General features: G+C 42.2%; 2 protein-coding genes across 6 annotated transcripts in view; both read left to right on the forward strand.

Annotated features, from left to right (window-relative positions):
- The window catches only part of LOC117543876 (paxillin-like), a 29,980-nt gene extending 21,384 nt beyond the window's left edge, over positions 1-8,596 (forward strand). For 2 of the 4 annotated variants that reach the window (XM_034212473.1, XM_034212474.1), the window contains exons 6-14: positions 765-879; positions 968-2,170; positions 3,027-3,293; positions 3,404-3,757; positions 3,883-4,044; positions 5,127-5,300; positions 5,385-5,466; positions 5,561-5,709; positions 6,385-8,596. In XM_034212473.1, coding sequence (XP_034068364.1) covers positions 765-879; positions 968-2,170; positions 3,027-3,293; positions 3,404-3,757; positions 3,883-4,044; positions 5,127-5,300; positions 5,385-5,466; positions 5,561-5,709; positions 6,385-6,651 — 2,773 coding nt within the window. In that variant the 3' untranslated portion in view covers positions 6,652-8,596. The remainder of the gene's footprint in view (positions 1-764; positions 880-967; positions 2,171-3,026; positions 3,294-3,403; positions 3,758-3,882; positions 4,045-5,126; positions 5,301-5,384; positions 5,467-5,560; positions 5,710-6,384) is intronic. The other 2 variants (XM_034212475.1, XM_034212476.1) reach the window with 1 other exon arrangement.
- Positions 8,597-9,347: 751 nt separating this feature from the next.
- Positions 9,348-20,508, forward strand: rnf181 (ring finger protein 181). Of its 2 annotated transcripts, none has more exons than XM_034212477.1 (6): positions 9,348-9,434; positions 10,348-10,473; positions 10,549-10,685; positions 18,999-19,114; positions 19,224-19,298; positions 19,391-20,508. In XM_034212477.1, exons 2-6 carry the CDS (start codon positions 10,388-10,390, stop codon positions 19,448-19,450), a joined length of 474 nt encoding a protein of 157 aa, XP_034068368.1. In that variant the 5' UTR covers positions 9,348-9,434; positions 10,348-10,387; the 3' UTR covers positions 19,451-20,508. The 2 variants fall into 2 exon arrangements, with proteins under 2 accessions (XP_034068368.1, XP_034068370.1); XM_034212479.1 differs by lacking the exon at positions 9,348-9,434 and adding an exon at positions 9,436-9,456.
- The last annotated feature ends 19 nt before the right edge of the window (positions 20,509-20,527 follow it).

Below are 20,527 nucleotides of genomic sequence, written 5' to 3' on the forward strand. Positions count from 1 at the left end.
GCCCTAACTTGGCATGTGTTTATATAAAAGTAGGGATGTCTCAAGTCCTGATCCGATACTTCTTATGATACAGATGCATAGTGCAACTACATTAATGTTTTGTATCAAAATCAATCTGCATTCCTTCAGTTGCTGTGCATGAAAGCTTTGCTTGGATGTTGAAAACAAAAAAGGATGGGTTCTGGCTCTTTGTAGGCCATATCAATCAGTTGGAAAAATACTTTTATGGGCGCCGCGACCAATCTTTGAGATTGGACCGGAACATCCAATTTCATTTATGAAAGCTGTAGAAAGGGAAAGTTATTATGTTTTGAAGTGAGGTTATATGAGGTACTTGTCCATAGTCGGTGTAATACCTAGAGCAGATGGCAGTTGGAGTTACTGCAGAGGAGTTAAGCAATGTCCTTCTGTGGACCGGGGCAGCACCAAAACATTTTTCAGCCCCCTAAAAAAGTCAATCTCAGTTAGGTGTACTCTATATTTACAAAATGTACACCACTTTAACTTGCCGGCAGCCCTTTTCTAACATTATATCCACATATGCACCAGACTCCTTTGACCAAAACAGTCAGTTCTTGTCTTTCTGCAGTACTTAGCCAGTGTTTGTTTTTCCTCTTAATACATTGATTATGCATTGCCTGCACCAAAGGTAAACAAACCTGAGACTGATTCTAATCTTCGACAATAGATATTTTGAGTGCTGCTTTTACTAAGGCTTTGTTGTTTTGATGTGTTTACAAATCATCACAATTTGTATTTTACAGTTGCTCTGCCCGCCACAGTGATTTGGACACACCCTCTCAGCAGCAAGCCAGAATTTCAGCTTCCTGTGCAACAAGAGAGCTAGACGAGCTGATGGCTTCTCTGTCTGACTTTAAGGTACAAAGCCGCATGAGTGAACACCTTATCAACAAACCCTTCTCCTGTCCTCTCCCTCTTACCTTTGTTCTTCTTCTCTGTCCTTCAGCCCAGTTCTTTGGGCTCTCTGCTGGATCCAGCTTCTTCCACCTCTCCTCATCCTCCAGTTTCTTCCTCCGTCACCCCAGTGGCTTCTCCTTTTCCTAGCCTGTCCCACCCGTCTACCTGTGCCTCTCCTCTTTTCTCTTCACCTGCTGGTTTTGAGCTGCACATAGACGAGGACGGAGGAGACGGTGGCATGTCGATAAATCGTTTCTCTCGCCACAGTCCTATATCCTCTCTTTCTGCAGCCAGTGACTTAGACCAGGACTCTATCATAGACGTCTCTGCCTCCATGCTGTCCTCCCAAACCAAGTCCCTGCTAGTCCTCTCTCAGGCCCCTTCCTCTAACTCCAACCTTATGAGAAATAGCCCAAGTCCTTCCAACACCACCACCACCCCTTCCTTTACCTCTGTTAACACTGTCCTGGACCACAAGTCCTCCAAGTCCCCCAGTCCGTCTGTAGAGCAGGTCTCGCCCTCAAATACTGTCGGTCAATTCCCTTCTTCTCCTGCGCCTACGAGCAAGGAGGGTCCTTCATTTCAAGATATCGTTTTGAATTTCTCCACTCCACCTCCTGTCAAAAACGTCACCCCTTCTCCCTCAGCTCAAAAGACTCCTTCACCCATCCCAGTCGCTGCACATGCTTACTCAAAAACATCCTCGCCATCTCCAGTTTCTCAATATAAGGCCCCCTCTGCACCGGCCTTCAAAAGCCCCAGCAGCCCCTTCCCTGCACAGCCCCCCTCGATGGGGGATCCCTCCCTGGACGAGGCACTGGACAAGCTGCTAGCCATGAGTTTTGCACAGAATAACTCGCAGGTGGAGGAGCTAAAGATGGACGCACAGTGTCTCGAGGTGCAGGAGGAGCTCATCCTGCCCTTGGACAGGAACAGCGTGCAGCCTGAGACTTTCACCAGCGCCACCAACACCATCATCACAGACGGCTCTTTGGACGGAGGCACTAACGGGGATGGAGATCTGGATTGGGCGGATGAGGAGTTTTCCATGTCCTTCCACGACGGGCTGGACGGCACCATGACGCCTTTCACCGAGAGGCCGTACACAGATGGCAGCATGACCCCGCTGACAGAGGCCAGCTGGATGGATGGCTCCATGACCCCGTCTACATGCCCCGGGACCCCCGACGTGGCCCTGGACCTGCCCCTCATGCAGACGCCCACTATAGACAGAGTGTCTGCTTCCGGACATGTATGCATCTCCACTCCTGCCTGACACCACATGGGCTTGTTTTGCTCACATTGTTTTGCTTTAGAGTGTGAAGCTCCCCCTGCTTCAAGGGTTTTTCTTTTTGAAAAGCTGAAACATGATCCAGAATATTTATCTACGTGTCCTTTTTACACAGAGAAGGGAATTGTTATGCAATATTATATCATATTTCAATAATGGATTATTCTTAAGTTCTGGTGTATAGCAAAAAATAACTTTGTTCAGTTTATTTTTGGTCAAAAAACCCGTATCCGGCTTCCATTGTTTACTCTTAGTTTCTATTTTATTGTCATAGATAATTGATTGATTAAAAAAAATAAACTTTCGCCTTACTATTGAGCATCATCAATAGCAATAGATAAACATTGATCTGGGCAGAAACCGTATCATGTTTGAGCTTCGCAAAAAAGGAAGGAAAGGATATATATGAATATTGATAGTCAAAACAAAGCTGATGGAGTACAAGCTAGCTCAGAAGACCCTCTGTGTAGTGACAGTTATTGCTTTGAAACTGCACTTATAAATAACCCACTGATTGACAGGACAGCACTACTCAGCATGACACTGTTGCACCAGTTGTGTGTGAAGGACCTAACACGCCCTGCTGTGGTTGTTTGAGTGACTACAAAGGCTGGAAAAGATTTGATCGGTAAGGGCTTTTTTATTGTTGAAGGCATGCAAGAGGTGCATGAAGTGTGACTCTGAGCTCACTGACCACAGCATCGGCCTATCAGGGATTTAAATCAGCATTTGCCTCACCCGCTGCCTCCGAGCTCTGCTGTAGCTGCTTCATGTTTGGTGTGGACGTTTTGGTAAAGTGCTCACCATTCCCTCCCAGATAAAGTCAGTGATTAGGCGCACTAAGGAGACTCCCAACGTCCACCCCATGTTCCGAGACGGTCACCTGCGCAGGAAGGTGGGACCCGTCATTGTAAACAAGAGCACTTCTCAGGACCGCCTCATCGAGGAGCTTCAGGGAAAGTTTGGTATTGGTCGCTCAGAGCGCCGGCGTAAACAGTCCGACGAGTGGATGACGGATGGCGTCATCGTATCGTCCAAACCTCAGCGTTTCCGTCCCGAGGGGGCGGGCAGCGAGGTGGACAAGGTTGGCTTCAGTGTGCCGAACCACAAATATTTCACAATGAATTCACCTTTTAGTTTTCTACACACTTTGCTCTCTGTGTTCCCTCCTTCTCTGTTTTTCTCTATTCTCAGATCATATTTCACCTAGAGTCGCCTGTCCCTGTGAGGAAGGTGCTCCCCCCTCCCTCCCCCCCCGGCCCCCGCCGCCCTCCTATCATAGTAGAACCCAAGCGACCATTCATAGTACACCAGCCGCCTTTCCCTATCCCTCCACCACTCCCTCCACCTCCTCCCCATCTCCGCGAACCAGAACCTCCACCAGCCCCAATTCGGGAACCTCCTGCTCCCAAACCAGAGCCCCCTCCACGTGTTATTAAAAGCCCACCCCCCCCTTCACCTGTGAAGCCGGTCACACCGATTCCACCCAAAGTCCTGGTGTCAGTAGGCTGTCAAACTGAGTATGACCCAATCTTCCCTCCAATGCAGGCATGAACCCCCCTCTCTTACCCCTTCTTCTTATTTCCACTTTTGAACTGTTTAACCGTAGTTACCTCAAACATATTTTAGTGATGTTCCTGTGTGTATCAGTCTTCATAATTGAACCGTTTCAGATTATGGCCCAGGGGAAGGGTGGTGTTCCTGGTGGTCCTCCGACGCAGGTCAACAAGCTGGACAACATGCTGGGCAGCCTGCAGTCGGACCTCAACAAACTGGGCGTGCAGACGGTGGCTAAAGGGGTCTGCGGAGCCTGCTGCAAGCCAATTGTGGGACAGGTAAGCTGCGGTTTGGATTTGACAAATAATACAAACAAGTTATTTGTATAAACATATTTAGAGTTTGCATAGTAGGGCTGTACAGAAGCTTCTATTAAGGTTTTGAAATAAAGCTTATAATCTGTCATCATATTTGTGGTTATAAAAATGATATATAATATAATATTGCTCCTGGACGTCCCTTTTCAAATAGATGAAATAGACACCCTTTGTGTAGCATATGAGAGAGCAAACTGTTTTTGGACCACAGTTAAAACACAGTTTAAAGTGGATTGAAGCTGAATATTTAATTAAAGTAACATATCTGTTGAATTTTGAAAATGACTACTTCTATATTTCCTCAATAAATGTGACTTTTGGATTTAAAAACAACTTTACAAGTTATGGAAAATGTTTGGTTTACATGAGCATCCTAAAAAGCCACCACTGGAATATTATTCTACAAATAATGTCATACTTAAAATATTCATGACGTCTGTAGTTATCTTGATCTGTAACTGTGCAGAAATATTGGGTTTAAAACAAAAAAAAAATAGACATACAAAAAATATTTAGAATTGTCAACGGTATTGTTGGTTTCAGATAGGGCTGCAAAATATCATGATTATTTTGGTCAATAATTGATATCACGATTATTAAATACGATTATTCAATAACTAAAACATCCATTTATTGAACTTTAAAACAAATACAAATAATAATTTGAACAGTATCTTTTTAACTATTGATTACCCTGAACGTATTATTCAACTGAAAAACCAATATTAAAATAGATAAAATAAACGATACATTTATTTTTAAATTTAAATAAATAATATCAAAGTAATAAATACCAATAAACAAGATCAACAAATACTTTGGAGCGCACATTCACAAGCTACTAAACATATATTAATATGATAAATAAAAATAAATTAGACCAAAACACTGTCACAACCTAGCAAAGCAAAATAATTGTTTTTTTCGATTATGTTATTTTCGTAATTGTGGCAGGCCAAAATCGTAATTGCGATTTAAAATACGATTAATTGCCCAGCCCTAGTTTCAGCCCTAATTCACAATCCACTCTCCTGTTGGTGCAGGTGGTGACCGCCATGGGGCGCACATGGCACCCTGAACACTTTGTGTGCACTCACTGTCAAGAGGAGATCGGCTCCAGGAACTTCTTTGAGCGTGAAGGATTGCCGTACTGCGAGACGGATTACCACAACCTGTTCTCCCCACGCTGCCACTACTGCAACGGGCCCATCCTCGATGTGAGTCCCTGCTGTGTTCACATGTGCTCATTTCTCTTTGGAGATTACAGTCATCCAACAAAACATGTTGTCGTCTCTTTTCAGAAAGTTGTGACGGCGCTGGATAGGACATGGCATCCCGAACACTTCTTCTGCGCTCAGTGTGGATCCTTCTTTGGCCCAGAAGGTACTGGCATTTATTTTTGGAGTTATATGTACAGTACATAAATAGTAGTACAAAGGATTAAGATGTGTTGTCTGATTCTGTTCCTCCTTTAAAGGCTTTCATGAAAAGGACGGGAAAGCCTTTTGCAGGAAGGACTACTTTGACATGTTTGCACCAAAATGTGGCGGCTGTGCCAGAGCCATTTTGGAGAACTACATCTCAGCGCTGAACAGCCTTTGGCATCCTGAGTGTTTTGTTTGCAGGGTGTGTATCTTTTATTCCTCTCATTCTGGTGTGTTTTCATGAGTGTAGCTGGAGTGCCTCTAAAGACGTTGTACAGTGATCAAGAGCTTATATGGATCAAAAAGCGTGTACACTGATCTGATGATTCAAATATTATTTTATTTACAGCAGGTACTTCAGTGTATTTTAATTATACACAGCAAGCACAATACTTGAGTAAATCCTTTTAATAATTTCCATTTAATAGTTATACTTCTGTATTATTTTGTATAAATATACAAATGTAAATGTCATGGTAATCTGCATTAGAAACGGAGACAACAATTATAATAATGCGTTTATAGTGATCAATTTGATCCCGACCTACATGGTCACAAACGTTTCATGCGGAAAAAAAGTCCTAAAGGCTTTGAAATCATTAATGAGAAGACCAGGTTAATGGTATTAAAGCATCTTAAAAATGTACTCAAAATACTTGGGAAATAGGATTTTATAAATCGTAAAACAATCAATAACGTCTTATTTTTTTAACCATTTAAAGAATGCCTCTCACAGTAATGTCACATAACTAGGGACAGCGGTATCGTCAAGACTCTTAGAAACCCTGTTTCTAAAAGATGTTTCCACTGTAACAATAATAATAACAATAGTATGTGAATAACGGCATGTTCCTCGGCCCTCTGTTATCTTTCTCAGGAGTGCTTCACCCCGTTTGTGAACGGCAGTTTCTTCGAGCATGACGGCCAGCCGTACTGTGAAGTGCACTACCACGAGCGGCGCGGCTCGCTCTGCTCCGGCTGCCAGAAGCCGATCACGGGGCGCTGCATCACCGCCATGGCTAAGAAGTTCCACCCGGAGCACTTTGTCTGCGCCTTCTGCCTGAAGCAGCTCAACAAAGGCACCTTCAAAGAACAGAACGACAAACCCTACTGCCACGGCTGCTTCGTCAAGCTGTTCAGTTAGAGAGCGAGAGGGAGAAAGAGAGAGAGAGAGCGTTTATGGCTCAGGGCTGAGGTCAGCGTCGAGAGCATCTTTAGCACAGGTGGGGGGGGGCGGGGTTAATAGTGTTTATATCAAAGAGGGTGGACTGTGATCTGAGGGTGACATTGGAAGTGTGTATGGACTAGGAATGTGCATGTGGTTGAAGCAGCAGACTCTCTCTGCCAGACTGAAAACAGGGACGTCTTGAAAGTATTTAAGACTGACAGCGATGTGGCTTCAAAGCTCTTCTAGGTTTGGAGTTGGTCAGGAAGTGGGAAAAAGATACACTAAGGTGACATTACATTTTTTATAAATCAAAACTGAGATGCACACAACAAGATTTTCTTCTTAATCCTCTGAAATGTGTTGGATCACTTCAACAAGGAAATAGCTGTGTGTGAATCCTTTTAGTTTGTATGTGGTTAGATGGTGCAACTGAACCCTGTGGAGATGCTCTGCATGTGGGACCTTGTTGCTCACTGGTTGAGCGTGTCATTTTATAAACAACAGAAATATATCAATTGAGAAAAACCGCAGTTGTTTATTAACATAACAATTAAACTACAAAGGAGGGTAGAAGGCTTTCCCCCCCATCATGTTGTGACAGAGCAGGAGGATAAATCCATGAGTCCATATACTGGAAATGCTTCTTCAGCATTTACAATAATGTTGTATGCGTGAAATGGATTCTAGGGTTTATACCATTTTACAGACTCAAGAAACATGTGTATACATTTTCTTCGTATGGATACCAGAGCTGCAACAGTCTATAGACATTAATCACTAAAGAGCTTTCACTCTTTTCTTACAGTTTATAGACTGAATATTAATCATTATTAAATGAATCTGAAGATTGATCCATATAAAATAATCATTAGTTTACAAAGTTTTAACTTTATAAATACTTTGAATACAGTTTTTAAATTCGGAGTGTCCAATACACCCTTTATTCAAAGATAATCATGTCTGGTTGAATATTGTTTTGATATCATCAATTATGAAACTCAGAATGTACCATCCCGCAGTAGCTGCAGTATTCACTGAGTTACGTATGTTTGAGCCAACCTCTCGTTTTTGTGCTGCCAAATCATTCCTTGTATTTTCACAGAAGAAAAGAGAAAATAATCTGAAAACAGATTCTTGCCTTTGTCTCTTTGCAGTGAAGTGGAATCACACAAAGGTATTGGGAGTGTACGGTGCATCTATAACACTCTTTCTAGGTACATCCTGAGGAGTTCTTGTGTAAATATCAAATGCAGCTACATTTTGCAGTACTGGCATGCTTAGCATGTGTTAACCACTCATTCAGAGGGAGAGGGCTGAAGGCAGAGATACTTTGATATTGTTGGTGTCATTACTGTATTGAGAAGCTGATGAATGTTCACTTTGAAGAAGTGCAAAATACGAGAGGATTTGTCTGTGATATTCCAATGACTATGAATCAGCTTGTAACGTCTGATTATATCTGTCGGTGCCATTGTTTCAGTACCATGTCTAATAACACTGGCCATTTCAGCAAGTACACTAATTACAGTTCAATAGTCCACAGTTGTGTTTTCATGTTATTAGTCTGTGAGTCCACTGAAAAATGTCGGCTGTAAAGTGGTTTGTTGATGACTCAGCATCTGAGTCGCATCTACTGTATACATCTAATCAGATACAGAAACATATATCGTGCCTTTTGTCTTGTTCAGGGAATACTAGAGCCTTAAATATGTTCTCACTCTATTTAAGATATCATGTAACAGTTGTCTTTTCAAATCAATTTAGTGGAGTGTGATTTAACCAAAGCCAAACCATCTTTGAATTGTTTTTAGTCTCTGAACACTTTTTTTCCCTTTTCTCTCCGAATGTCAATAGTAATGGACAAAATGTTTCTTCACTTCTAGTCTGATTATGCAAATAAATTCTGTTTTGCTATCAAAAATATTGTGCTTTATTTGCGATATGCTTTGTGCTCAACTTTACACTCAAGTTAATGGAAACACAAACATTATTCAAACTGATCAAATGGGAAAGACCTTTCTTTCATAAAGAATTTTTTTTTACCACAAGTTTTCTAGAATGTTTTTTTAAATATGCAAATAAGGCATTATCTCGTCAATTACATTACATTGCATTTAGCTGACGCTTTTATCCAAAGCGACTTACAATAAGTACATTCGACCAGGAAGATACAACCTTGAAGAAAACAGAATCATATAAGTACATCAGGTTTCATAGAGCCAAACATTTCAAGTGCTACTCAACTGGCTTTAGGTAATCCAGTCCTTTATTAGTATATAAGTGCTCTGTTAGCAGTTCTTTGTTAGTAATTCTATCAAATATGTGCTCATTTGACTAAGAATAATAAAGTAAAATAATCCCAAATGTGTGTTTTGGATATTTTGTTCCACTACAATTAAATAACGTGTATTATGGACGACCAAAACAATCTAAAAATTACCACAGAATGAAAAATGTTGCCTTTAGTTTCTCGCTATAAATGTAGAAACCTTGATAGAAACCTGTAAAATCAGAACGTAAACCAGCTGTTTTTGTTGAAAAACGACAGACACCATAAAATATCCCTATATTTATAACGGCAATACATACACTGTACCAGGTGGTGACAGTAATGCATCATTGTTGTTTGCCAACCGCAATAAAACACAGAGAAGAAGAATAAACGGAGCGAACTCCTGCTGTGATTGGACAAAAAATCACGTGGTTAATACGTCATACCCAGAAGAATGACATGTTTGTTTATCGTTGCTAACATTCAGGTAAGAGGAGCTCATTTGTAAAGTAAGGATGATAAAATGTTAACTTATTCTCTGCTAAAGCACGTTATGTCTATTTCTATAAATCAAATAAAGATTAAGGTCATGCTAGTGTCAAACTGTAGCCGCAGCCGTGCCTCTATCACTGTATCTTTATTTAAACATCAACAACAGCAATCTTGCCGGTACATCTGTTATAGTTTGAGCTTCTATTTAATATATTAAATATTTTAGTAAGTGTTTTAGTTTAACTTCGGCTCTTTCTTCTTGCTCAAACATTAAACTTAATAGTTAACCATTGTAGTTTTTGTTTCATGAATGTCGGTCTGTTTCTTAAATGTCTTTTAGTAAATATGTTCATGTTAAATTATGTCACACATTTTGTCAAATCCTTTTGTGTCTGTTATTGAACTTTGTGCTTGCCATTCAGTAGGTTCTGGCTATTTTCACACAATTAAAGACTTCAGTGTGAATGAAAAGTAATGTCAATCTCATAAAATATGAAATAAATAAATAATGACATAAAAAAAACCTTCAATATAGCTTAATCAGCGGCAACGGGAAATATAAATGTAACGAAACACTCTGAGGAATTGATTATAAATGACTAATTATTCAAATGTGTTAAAGAATTTTATAGTGAAATAAACTAACTAAAAGTATAAGACTTGTGTTTTTTAAAGGTTTATTAGTACATAAATGTATTATGTAGGCCTACTAATAAACCTTTAAAAAACACAACAAGTCTACAATCCATTAGTTAACAGGTATTGATATAGCAACATTTCACTTTCACAAGTTCGGCCAAACTCTCAACCCTAAATGTTAAATATCAGCCTTGGTTTTCATGTTTTTGACAATTGAATATGCCAGAAAAAGAAGTTGTCTTGAACCTTCAGTATCCGTCCGTCTGCAGGTATCTTAATGCAAAGAGGACAAACGTTGGTGGGACCAAGATGGCATCGTACTTTGATGAACACAACTGTGAGCCCACCAACCCCGAGGAGCAGTATCGCCAGAATGCACTGCTTGAATTGGCCAGGTGAGAAAGTGTGTGTGTGTGTGGTGTACAGTGTACAGTGTACAGTGTTGAGATTGAGTGTTGGTCTGTGTGCAGGTCCTTGATGCAGGGCTTGGACTTATTTGACTCCGGAGCGTTCGACTTGTCGGACTGGGACCAGCGTCTTCCTCCTCCGGCGGCCAAAACTGCTGTTCAGACGCTCACTGTGGTCATCATCTCTCTAGAGCAAGCAGGTGACACACTTTTGCTCCAGTAGAAGGAAATGGATGGTTAACGTTTTGAAAGTACGCTTGTATGAGGTACCTATCCATATTTAGTGTATTACCTAGACAGTGGCGTTTCTAGGTGTACAAAACTGGGGGGGCAGAAAGAGGTCGGGGGAGAGAGAGAGAGAGAGAGAGAGAGAGAGAGGGGGGACAGAGAGAGGGGGGGGAGGAGAGAGAGAGGGGGAGTGTCAAATTACATACTGAAGACCACAGGAGCAACACTGTGAGCGCATACATTTACGTACACAGCGTGGGGATATCATAGTAATGCACCTTCATACATGGAATAAAGGTCACCATCACAAAGTAATTCTTAACAATAACAACAACCGTAATGCTTTAGCATTAAAACACCATAGACTGTAAATATAAGGAAAACACAGACACTCATCATCGAGGTCACAATATCAATCGATCCAGCAGAGGCAAAACACAGAAGATCAACAAAATATATGACATAAATGAACTTACCAAAGCTGAAGGCTCACTTGAAAAGAAAAGCGGCACGGCGGTCCTTCCTCTGACAGAATGTGTCTATCACTTTGGGGATGAAGTCCTGTAGTTGCTGGATCAACTGGCTTTCAATTGAAAGCATGGCCAATGCGTTAAGTCGCGGCTGTCCCATGGTGTTGCGAGTGAAAGTCTTTATCCTTTTGAGGGTGGAAAAGTTCCTCTCTGACTCGGATGTCGTCATCGGAGTTGTCACTATTATTTTGACCAAAATAACAGTCTCAGCAAACGTTTCCTCCAAGTTGTTCTCGTGAATGGATTTCAACAGAGACAGGGCAGTGTTTCCAGTGTGAAGCTCACTGTGGCGGTAGAGCGTGGTCAGCTCAGACTTCAACTTCTCCTTGTTTCCCAACGCAGGCCACAGTTTGACGGCGCAGTCAAGCTCATGTGTAGGAAATGACAGGACATGCTGTGGGAAGAATGAGCTGTCAACAAGCTTTGCAGCGATCAAATGGTCACTCTGTGAGAACCTCTGTTCCACCTGTGAGATGACTGTGTCACAAGCCTCCTTCATCACCGGCGCTGTGCTGCTGACTCGTCGGCCTGGCTCGTCTGTTCCATCATGAGCAGTGGCGGCCAATGCATCAGTTTTCTGCCTCATTTTCTGAACATTTTCCTTGAAACGGCAGAGCGCGCTGTTGATCCCAGGTGCATCGATGCTTCGTTTTTGCAGAGTGTTGTATAGAACATCCACTTCTGGCATAAGCAACGAAAAAAACTCCAGGAGCTGCATAAATGCTCGGTCCCGCAGTTTCTTTGACAGGCCGTATGCCTCACTTATGGTGACAGCATCCCATCCTGGTTGTGCGCGTATATGCTTCATACACTGAAGTAGTGCATCTCGGGTCTCCCAAACCGCGTTCACAGTTCTGCTTTTAAAGTTCCATCTCACAGCCGGTGGCCGTGGGATGCGTCTCTGTGTTGCCTCTGCAAGAGCTGCAACACGTTTTGGAGCACCGGAGAAAAAAGTGGAAAAAGCAGTTAGATCTGCAAAAAACCCCTTCAGGATGCTCATCCTTGCTGAACACAGTTGCTGCAGGGTCAGGTTCAGTTGGTGGGCGTAGCAGTGAACAAACTGAGCGTTTGGGTACGTCTCCTTCATCACCGTCTGTACCCCGCGCACGTTACCGCTCATGACGGCCGCCCCGTCATAGGTCTGAGCGATTAGCTTTTCTTTCAGCTTCAGGGGTTCCAGAACAGCCTTGATGCTGTTAGAGAGACCTACACCAGTTTTGTCCTTTACTTCCACAAACTCCAAAAAACGCTCTGTAACTGTGAGGTCAGGCATCATGTATCGCAGCACAATCACCATTTGCAATTTACAGGAGACATCGGTTGTCTCGTCGGCCTGAACGGCAACAAATGATGTGTTGTCCACTTGCTTGGCTATTTCCTCCCTGTACACATCATACATGCAGTCCAAGAGTTCATTCTGTATGGTGCTTGATGTCCCTTTGAAAACAAGCTGAGCTTCGTAGTGCCGTTGAAGCCTCACACATTGTCTCGAAAATTGACCTGAATATCCCTGGATTCAGAGAGTCCGCCGACTCGTTGTGGCCCCGCAGTGCTGTCTCACATTTCCCACACAGTTTAATACAGGTGATGATCCGACCAAGCACGTACCTGTTTTCTTCCACCTTCCTATTATGAGAATCAATGCCACGTCTGTAGGCGCTGTCAATCTGAGCTGCAACATTCACCCTTCCAAGTAATCCCAATTTTACGGCATTTTCCAAATGACTGTTGCTGCTCTCATGCTTCATTGTCCTCTCCGAAAGATGCTTTAAGTCCTTGTAACCTGTCCTCGACCAAGTACCTTGATCTTCACCAGTGCTGGAATTGGGCCGGTACTCACCGGTACGCAGTACCGGCACTTCTGGTTCTGACCCATGGAGTACCGGCACTTCTTGCTCAGTACCGGCATGCTGGCGGTACTCCGGTACTCATGCACCGTGCCAGTACTCAACACTCTCCCGCCGTTCTTATTATACATCCATATATATATATACAGCCGCCCGGTACTCAGTAGATGCGTCATGAGGTGCCGAACGGACATTCTCATCGCTCTAACCGCTGGAGTTTCACAGCGGCTGTCAGCTGTTTACTCCTGTCATTCAAACAGAACGTGCTGGAGAGGGGGCGGGGCTTATCTTCTCCATGTAAATACTGTGGTGGAAACGACTATGTCAAAATTAACCTATTTGACCGTGATTTAATAGTAATACACGTTTCAAAATAATAATAATAATAATAATGCCGAAGTAACAACATACTGAAAACTGTTAGTAAAACCATGTTTTAATGCTTTACAATTTACATACCTAGATGCACGTGTGTTGTGTTTATGCAGTGCAACTCCCACCCAGTGGGTGGCTATGTAGAGTGATAAAACAGAGCAGGCACGCCCCCGAGAGAAGGAAAGCAAGTCACGTCACAAATGAGCATTTCTAAAATGTTAGCGTGGATTAATAAAAGTGCAAAAAGACAGCGGTTGTCGCCGGAAGAAACTTCAAATACAGAGAATGCTGTGCCTGTGTTGGAAATTGTGTCTGATGGGGAGCTTTCTTTGGTTGATCCTCCTGCTCCAAGTTCTAGTGCATTAGCATTAGCACTAGCTCCGCCGCCTCCTCCAGAGCCTCTAACGTTAGCTGCTGCTGGCGCAACTGCCACCACCAACACCGGGCAAAGCGATGCACCTGACTGCTGGACAACGGACCAGGTGCAATATTTTTGCAAGACCAATGCATGGCTCCTTCTTAAAGATAAGAAGCTAGGATGTCGGATATGCAGAGATGTCAAATCTTTGGGAATACACACTGGACAAGGACTGAAACTGTCAACTGAATGGGGTGAGTGCAGTGTCTCATTTCGGTGTTGACAAGGGCAAACAACAAGCTAGCCTGAGAAAAAAATCAAAGAACATAAAGAATCACAAGCCCATGTAAAAGCTGCTGACATCCTTACATCTGCTTCACGTGAAACTATTCAACATCAAGTGCAGTCTATGCATAAATCTGAATTAGACACCACTATCAGAGTTTTTCGAACGGCATATCAAATTGGCAAACATAGCCGGCCATTCACAGACATGCCAATTGATTTGAATGTACAGAAACTGAATGGGCTGAACGTGGGCAGGGTTTTGCACTCCAATAAAACCTGTGGCGAAATCATCGACCACATAGCTCATGAGCTGAAGAAAAAAAAATGGCAAAAGACATTACAGAAAAGCAAAGAAAACTCTGTGTTTTGGTCGATGAATCTACCACTATTAGTGGTAAAACGGTGCTTGTTGTGTGTCTACGCTCAGCATTAGCTGATGCTGAGCCCGAAACGTTTTTTTGGGAGCTGATCGAGTTGGATGGAACAACGGCTGATGACATCACAAAGGCGTTAATGGAGTGTCTTGGAAGAGATTTTAACGAGGACTTTTTAGGTCAGTGTTTCGTTTCTTTTGCATGTGATGGGGCTTCAGTCATGCTAGGGAAGAGAACAGGCGTTGCTACCCAGTTGTGTAGTAAATTCCCAAGCCTGTTTGTGTGGCACTGCTCCAATCATCGTCTAGAGCTGGCAGTTGGGGATGTGGTCAAGGAGGTCTCAGGGCTCAATCATTTCCAGATCTTTTTTGACAAACTCTATTCCTTGTTCCATGCCTCCCCCAAAAATCAGAGGCAGTTAGCGCAGTGTGCGCAAGCAGTCGGACAGCGTCTCCTGGTGATAGGGCGTGTTTTGTCCATCCGCTGGGTGGCTTCAAGTGAAAGGAGCGTCAGAGCAGTCTGGGAAAACTACCAAGTGCTTCATGATCACTTCACAAATGCTGCAAACGACACGAGCAGGGATTCCAGAGACAGAGCAAAGTACAAGGGCCTGGATGATGTGCTCACATCTGCAACGTTTGTCAGCAATCTGGGACTGATGTACGATGCGCTCACAGAGCTCAGCGACCTCTCTCGGCAACTCCAAAAAAGAGAGATGACACTGCCTACAGCAGATAGGCTCTTAACTCGAGAAATACGAGTTTTTGAATCCATGGTCACCATGCCTGGCCCACACATGACTACAGTTCATACAGCTCTAGCTGAGAAGTCCTTCAAGGGTGTTGCCCTGCGTGAGAATGGCAGGCTTGTACAGATTCATGCAGGTCAGTTTTTCCGCAGTATGGTAGAGAATCTGAGACACAGAATGACTTCCACAACCTCCTCTCATGTCAGCACAAGAGAAATCCCATTACATGGCCGGGAGGCCCGGGACAATCAGCTAATCCAGGACATGAAAGTTATCCATCCTGGAAGTTGGCCTGAAGAGGAGTTAGACGTACAGTATGGGGACGTAGAGGTGCTACGTTTGTGCGAAGTGCTGAAAGTGGACAGAAGAGAGACTGTTCAGGGCTTTCGCGAATACAAGGAAACCAGGGCATCCCATACACCTGCTGCCATGGATCCTCTACTGAAAGCAGTCCGAACCATCGCTGTCTCCACTAGTGAGTGTGAGCGGGCATTCAGCTGCATGAACGATATCCTTACTGCAAAAAGGAATGCTCTCTCTGTCAGCCGACTGTCCAGCCTGGTTTTCATTAAATGTAATGGACCATCACTAGGACAGTTCAATCCGGAACAGTATGTGAGGTCCTGGCTGGCAAAGGGAAGGAGAAGTGCTGATGAAAGAGCCTGTCCAGCTCCAGCCCCTGATACTGATGTCCCCAAGGCCTTCTGGAGCCTTTCTAACAATGTGAAGTATATTGCAAAGCAGCTCACCCAGTGAGAAGACTTTTGGCATAATGTGCCGATTTGTACAGATCCTGGAGATAGAAGGACTTCAGACCAACCAGGGAGTTATCTGATCAGCTTGGTGTTCAATGTAACTCTTTACCATGGCTCAGACTTTGTTACTTGCAGTTACAGTTTCTCATTTTAGATGGTGCAAATTTTGCATTTGTTTTTACATGTTCTTTGTTCATGCTCTTTATCATTTTTCTGAGTTGGAAAGTTAGATTGCATCATAGTTTACTTTATACATATTTGTATTCTTCAGTGGTGAAGTATATTGCAAAGCAGCTCAGCCATGTGAGAAGACTTTTGGCACTTTTTCGTTTTTGGTTTTCTGAGTTGGAAAGTTAGATTGCATTCAAAATGTACAGAAATACTTAATTTTGTTAAAGCTTTTTATAAAAAATGCTTCTGACCAGAGCTTTGTTTCCTTGTCATTAATGTTGAACACCACCAGAGGGGCTCTCACCTGAAAGGTCTCTGCTTCATGTGTCTTCAGCAGAAGATCTAGACTTTGATTGCTATATTTTCAGTTAATATTGACCTTACTGAGCTTTAGCCATATCCGCTGCCTATCATAAAAAATGTTAAGTACAGTGAACCTTTCTAAAATATACAGTAGTAAAGAGACAAACCCACCAGCATTATAGTAGCCAAATTCTTGTTTGTGGGCTGTATATATAAAATTGACTTGAAAAAGTTGCTGATTTTAGAGTACTGGCACCTTTTTCATTCCAATTCAAGCACTGATCTTCACCAAAAAGCAGGCAAGGAAAGCAAAAGAGGGAATTCTTCTGGATGCTCGCCGTTAGCCATTTCTTTTTAGCAAACCACTCAGCGTTAAACCCACGTTTAACTTTGCCCGCAGTCTGGACCATTTGGAAATCCGGTGGATGGTGGGCTAAGTGTCTCAAATGTGTGCTCCAGTAAATGGTCAACTTCATTCATTTTCTTTCAGTTTTTTACTTCTTTTAATCGCTGGTGATGTTAGCTATATGCTGCTCTCTCGTCTCCTCTTCAAACTACACGTGACGTTTCGCAGCACTGCACACGTGAGTACTTACAGCCAATCAATTCTGAATTATGTGAGATGACGTATGGTGGGGATGGGAGCACTCTGCCCCTACGGTCATTATTTTTTTGCCACACACATTCAATAGAAAAATACTCTGAGCATGCGCAGTGTAGTTTTTACAATCACCGTTCACTTAGACTGTGAGAGGGAAGGGCAGGATCGGGTTTTGTCCCACATGGCTCTAAACAGCTCAAAACGGCACTCTAGACACTAATTAGAAGAACACAGACTAAAACAGAAATGTACAGACGAATCAGATTATTAAACATGACCTTAAAATATATTTTATATGTTTTTTTATTTATTTGTTAGTATTTTTTTGTAATAATTATTTGTAATACTTTCTTCTGACACTAGGTGGGGCTGTGCCCCACCTGCCCCTAATGACCCGCCGCCACTGTACCTAGAGCAGGTGGCTTTCACTTAAAGGTGTCCTATCATGCAAAATGCACTTCTTGATGTCTTTTAACCATAGATATGTGTCCCATGTGTCGGGGAACTCACAAAGTGTCAGAAAACAAAACCCTCTCTCTTTTCCTCCGTACCCAAATAACAAAAAACGGGGCTACAACGGAGTTGATCCAGATTTGCGGAGATTTGACGTCATATCGGCAATGTGGACCCACAGCACTATCAGAAACGTTGCTATCAGAAACAATGCACGATGTATTTTGGACGTAATATGGTCTTTATTTACATTAGCAAGCCTCGCTAACACTGAGAGCTAACCTGTACTGGAGAGAGCATGTGTCAAAAAGCAGGAAATACAAAAAGGAACTCACCTTGTAGTAAACCTGCAAGAAAATAAGCATTTGAGCTCCATACTGTTTCAGAAATCATCCTTGAAGTGGTTTGGAACATGATATGGCATTTAATCACAGGAGCATTTAGCTTTATCTGAGCAGAGCAGACAGCCTGCTCGTCACAGACCTCACTGCTTGCCTGGTTATCAAAAGGGGGCGGGGCCAGCAGCTACTGACCGAGGATCAGCCATTCCCTAACAGTGTTTCTCAAACTTTTTCATACCAAGGACCACTTAACCAATACAAAAAAACACTCGCGGACCACCTAACTCCACAAATATCCAAAATCACATCGTTTTTCTAGAACAGATTACAAATCGCCTGAAAATGGTACAAACAAGTGGCAACATGTGTGATGAAGGTGTTGCGCTGGGCTATATCATGCAATCAAAAGTGAAACTTAACATCGCTCCATTGCGGAGATATTCCCGCGAGAGTGCGGAAAACTTAAATGTATTTATTTCTTTCAAATGTGAAATGTTACCAATATACTCACGGACCACTAGGGGGCGCTCACGGACCACCAGTGGTCCGCGGACCACACTGAGAAGCACTGCTCTAACAGGGCTGCAACAGAGCAGAGGGATATCGTATTTTGAGCAAAACACATCATAGACATATTTTTTAAATATTTGTATATATCTGAGACCCATAATATATGCCTAAAAATAGCATGATAGGAGATCTTTAAACAGACCTGGAAGTAAAGAAATCTACTGCTGTGAAAAACTGACTGTTTTTGTCAATCAATCTGGTGGCTTTGCAGATTGACTGAAAAACGGCTGTCTGACCGCAAGTTAAAGCGTTGAAGTACTCAAAAAGTATATATTACTCAAACTTAAATCCATTTGTATTCTGGTTTGCTGCTGCCCCTGTTGAAAGCAGTATATTGCTTTTTTTTGTACTGTTACTCCTGTCTGTTCGTCCAAACTGGAGACTTTTACTCTGCTACTGTAGGTAACACTGACTATGGATATGTTTCTCATACAACCCCACTTCAAAATGTCTGTTTTTAAATGTAACGAATGTAGAGGAAGGAATTGATGATGGCAGAGGGAGAGATAATGCTTAGTGAAAGTAGGGCGGGATTTATCCAATGTTTTCTTTTGTTTTTTTGTTCCCACAGACAAAGGTCTGAAGTGTCCTGTGTGTTTGCTGGAGTTCGAGGAGGAGGAGTCCGTTCGGGAGATGCCTTGTAAACACCTTTTCCACTCGGGATGTATACTGCCGTGGTTGGGAAAGGTAGAGCTTCACATTTTCTAATTCAAAGATAAATTCTTGATTGTAAATGGAAACGTTTGAGTGGCTACGTAGAAATCCTTTTGAATCTTTTTCATGTTTGCAACCACAGACTAACTCCTGTCCGCTCTGCCGGCTTGAATTACCGACTGATAATCCAGAGTATGAGGAGTTTAAAAAAGACAAGGTGAGTGTGTGAATATTATTTTTCATGGTACATCCTCATCTTTTAGCTGTGCCTCTCCATGTGGCATCAGTCCGTGTGTTTGTGTCCTGCAGGAGAGGAGAAGGCAGAGGGAGCACCGGCTGGAGGACCTCCATGGCTCCATGTACACATGACGAGACTCCGCTGTGGTGCAAGTCTGTGGCACAGTGACATTTTACTGAAAGAATTGAATACAGAATGTGATTTCAAGCATGAGTGGGGAATAAACCCTTCTTTACCTTTTATATTTGTAGTCAGATATATACATTTAATCTCAAATATCTCCCATCAACAAAACTGCACACTTTAAAGCCACCACACCTGGCACCGCTATCTAAATACAATACAATATTACAAATATGTATCAACATCATTTGGTGTTAACACAGGGCTAGCCATTTGTGTGACCTTCCTGAAATAATTTGAAAGTTTGGATAAATGCTTCTTAGTTAGACTGATTATATTTTAAGATGAGTAAGCTTTTGAGTCATTTCTGTTCAGATGCTTTATGCCTTTTAAATCTTTGAGCTTTAAATGCACAGCTGTATTTGTCTGATTAATAGGAATTATTTAAAGACCCAAATATATTTTAATCAGCTACTCAGAGATTTTATTTTACAATGCACTTCAGCAATGCAGTATAAAAAGTGTACACTTCCACACATCACATGTGCTCTTTGAAGACAGATCACAGGTAGGAATGTGTAAATGGAAGCAGAAGAGGCTGAGATATCCTGACCTTAAATCCCTGTGAGGGTTGAACTCCAAAGATACTGGATCCTACTTTTATCATCATGCATTTTATATTAAACCATTCCATTTCCTTAGTGAAAATCTGTTGAACCAGAATATATTTATGTCATTTTTAACGAGCAGTAAGTGTTTATGCAAGCCATCCTTTCAGTTTTCTGCTCCACAGGTTGTTTCTGTTTTTTACAAATGTCCCTGTTAGCAGGTGTTACTGAAACGATTCCACAAGTACTGTATGATGTCATGTTTAAAACACCAACTTACCGTGTCATTTGTTGTTTATAAAAATACAACAAATGCCTGTGTTTGAAGAACAACCCATGCAAAACATCTAACAATTTGTAATTGTTATTTCATATTTGAATATAAATCTGTCAAATGAAAATACCTTTAAAGACAAATCATACATATTTACAGAATTTATAAAAAGGAAACAAAATAATCTGTTGAATTCTTTCTGA

The sequence above is a fragment of the Gymnodraco acuticeps genome, unplaced genomic scaffold (genome assembly GCF_902827175.1).
Source record: "Gymnodraco acuticeps unplaced genomic scaffold, fGymAcu1.1, whole genome shotgun sequence".
NCBI classification, from domain to species: Eukaryota; Metazoa; Chordata; class Actinopteri; order Perciformes; family Bathydraconidae; genus Gymnodraco; species Gymnodraco acuticeps.

What these genes read in the sequence shown, in the direction of transcription:
- rnf181 (XM_034212477.1), top strand. Translation starts at nt 10,388, where the DNA reads ATGGCATCGTACTTTGATGAACACAACTGTGAGCCCACCAACCCCGAG. An exon ending in CATCTCTCTAGAGCAAGCAG is followed by an intron (nt 10,686 to 18,998) that starts GTGACACACTTT and finishes TTGTTCCCACAG; the next exon opens with ACAAAGGTCTGAAGTGTCCT. An exon ending in TACTGCCGTGGTTGGGAAAG is followed by an intron (nt 19,115 to 19,223) that starts GTAGAGCTTCAC and finishes TTGCAACCACAG; the next exon opens with ACTAACTCCTGTCCGCTCTG.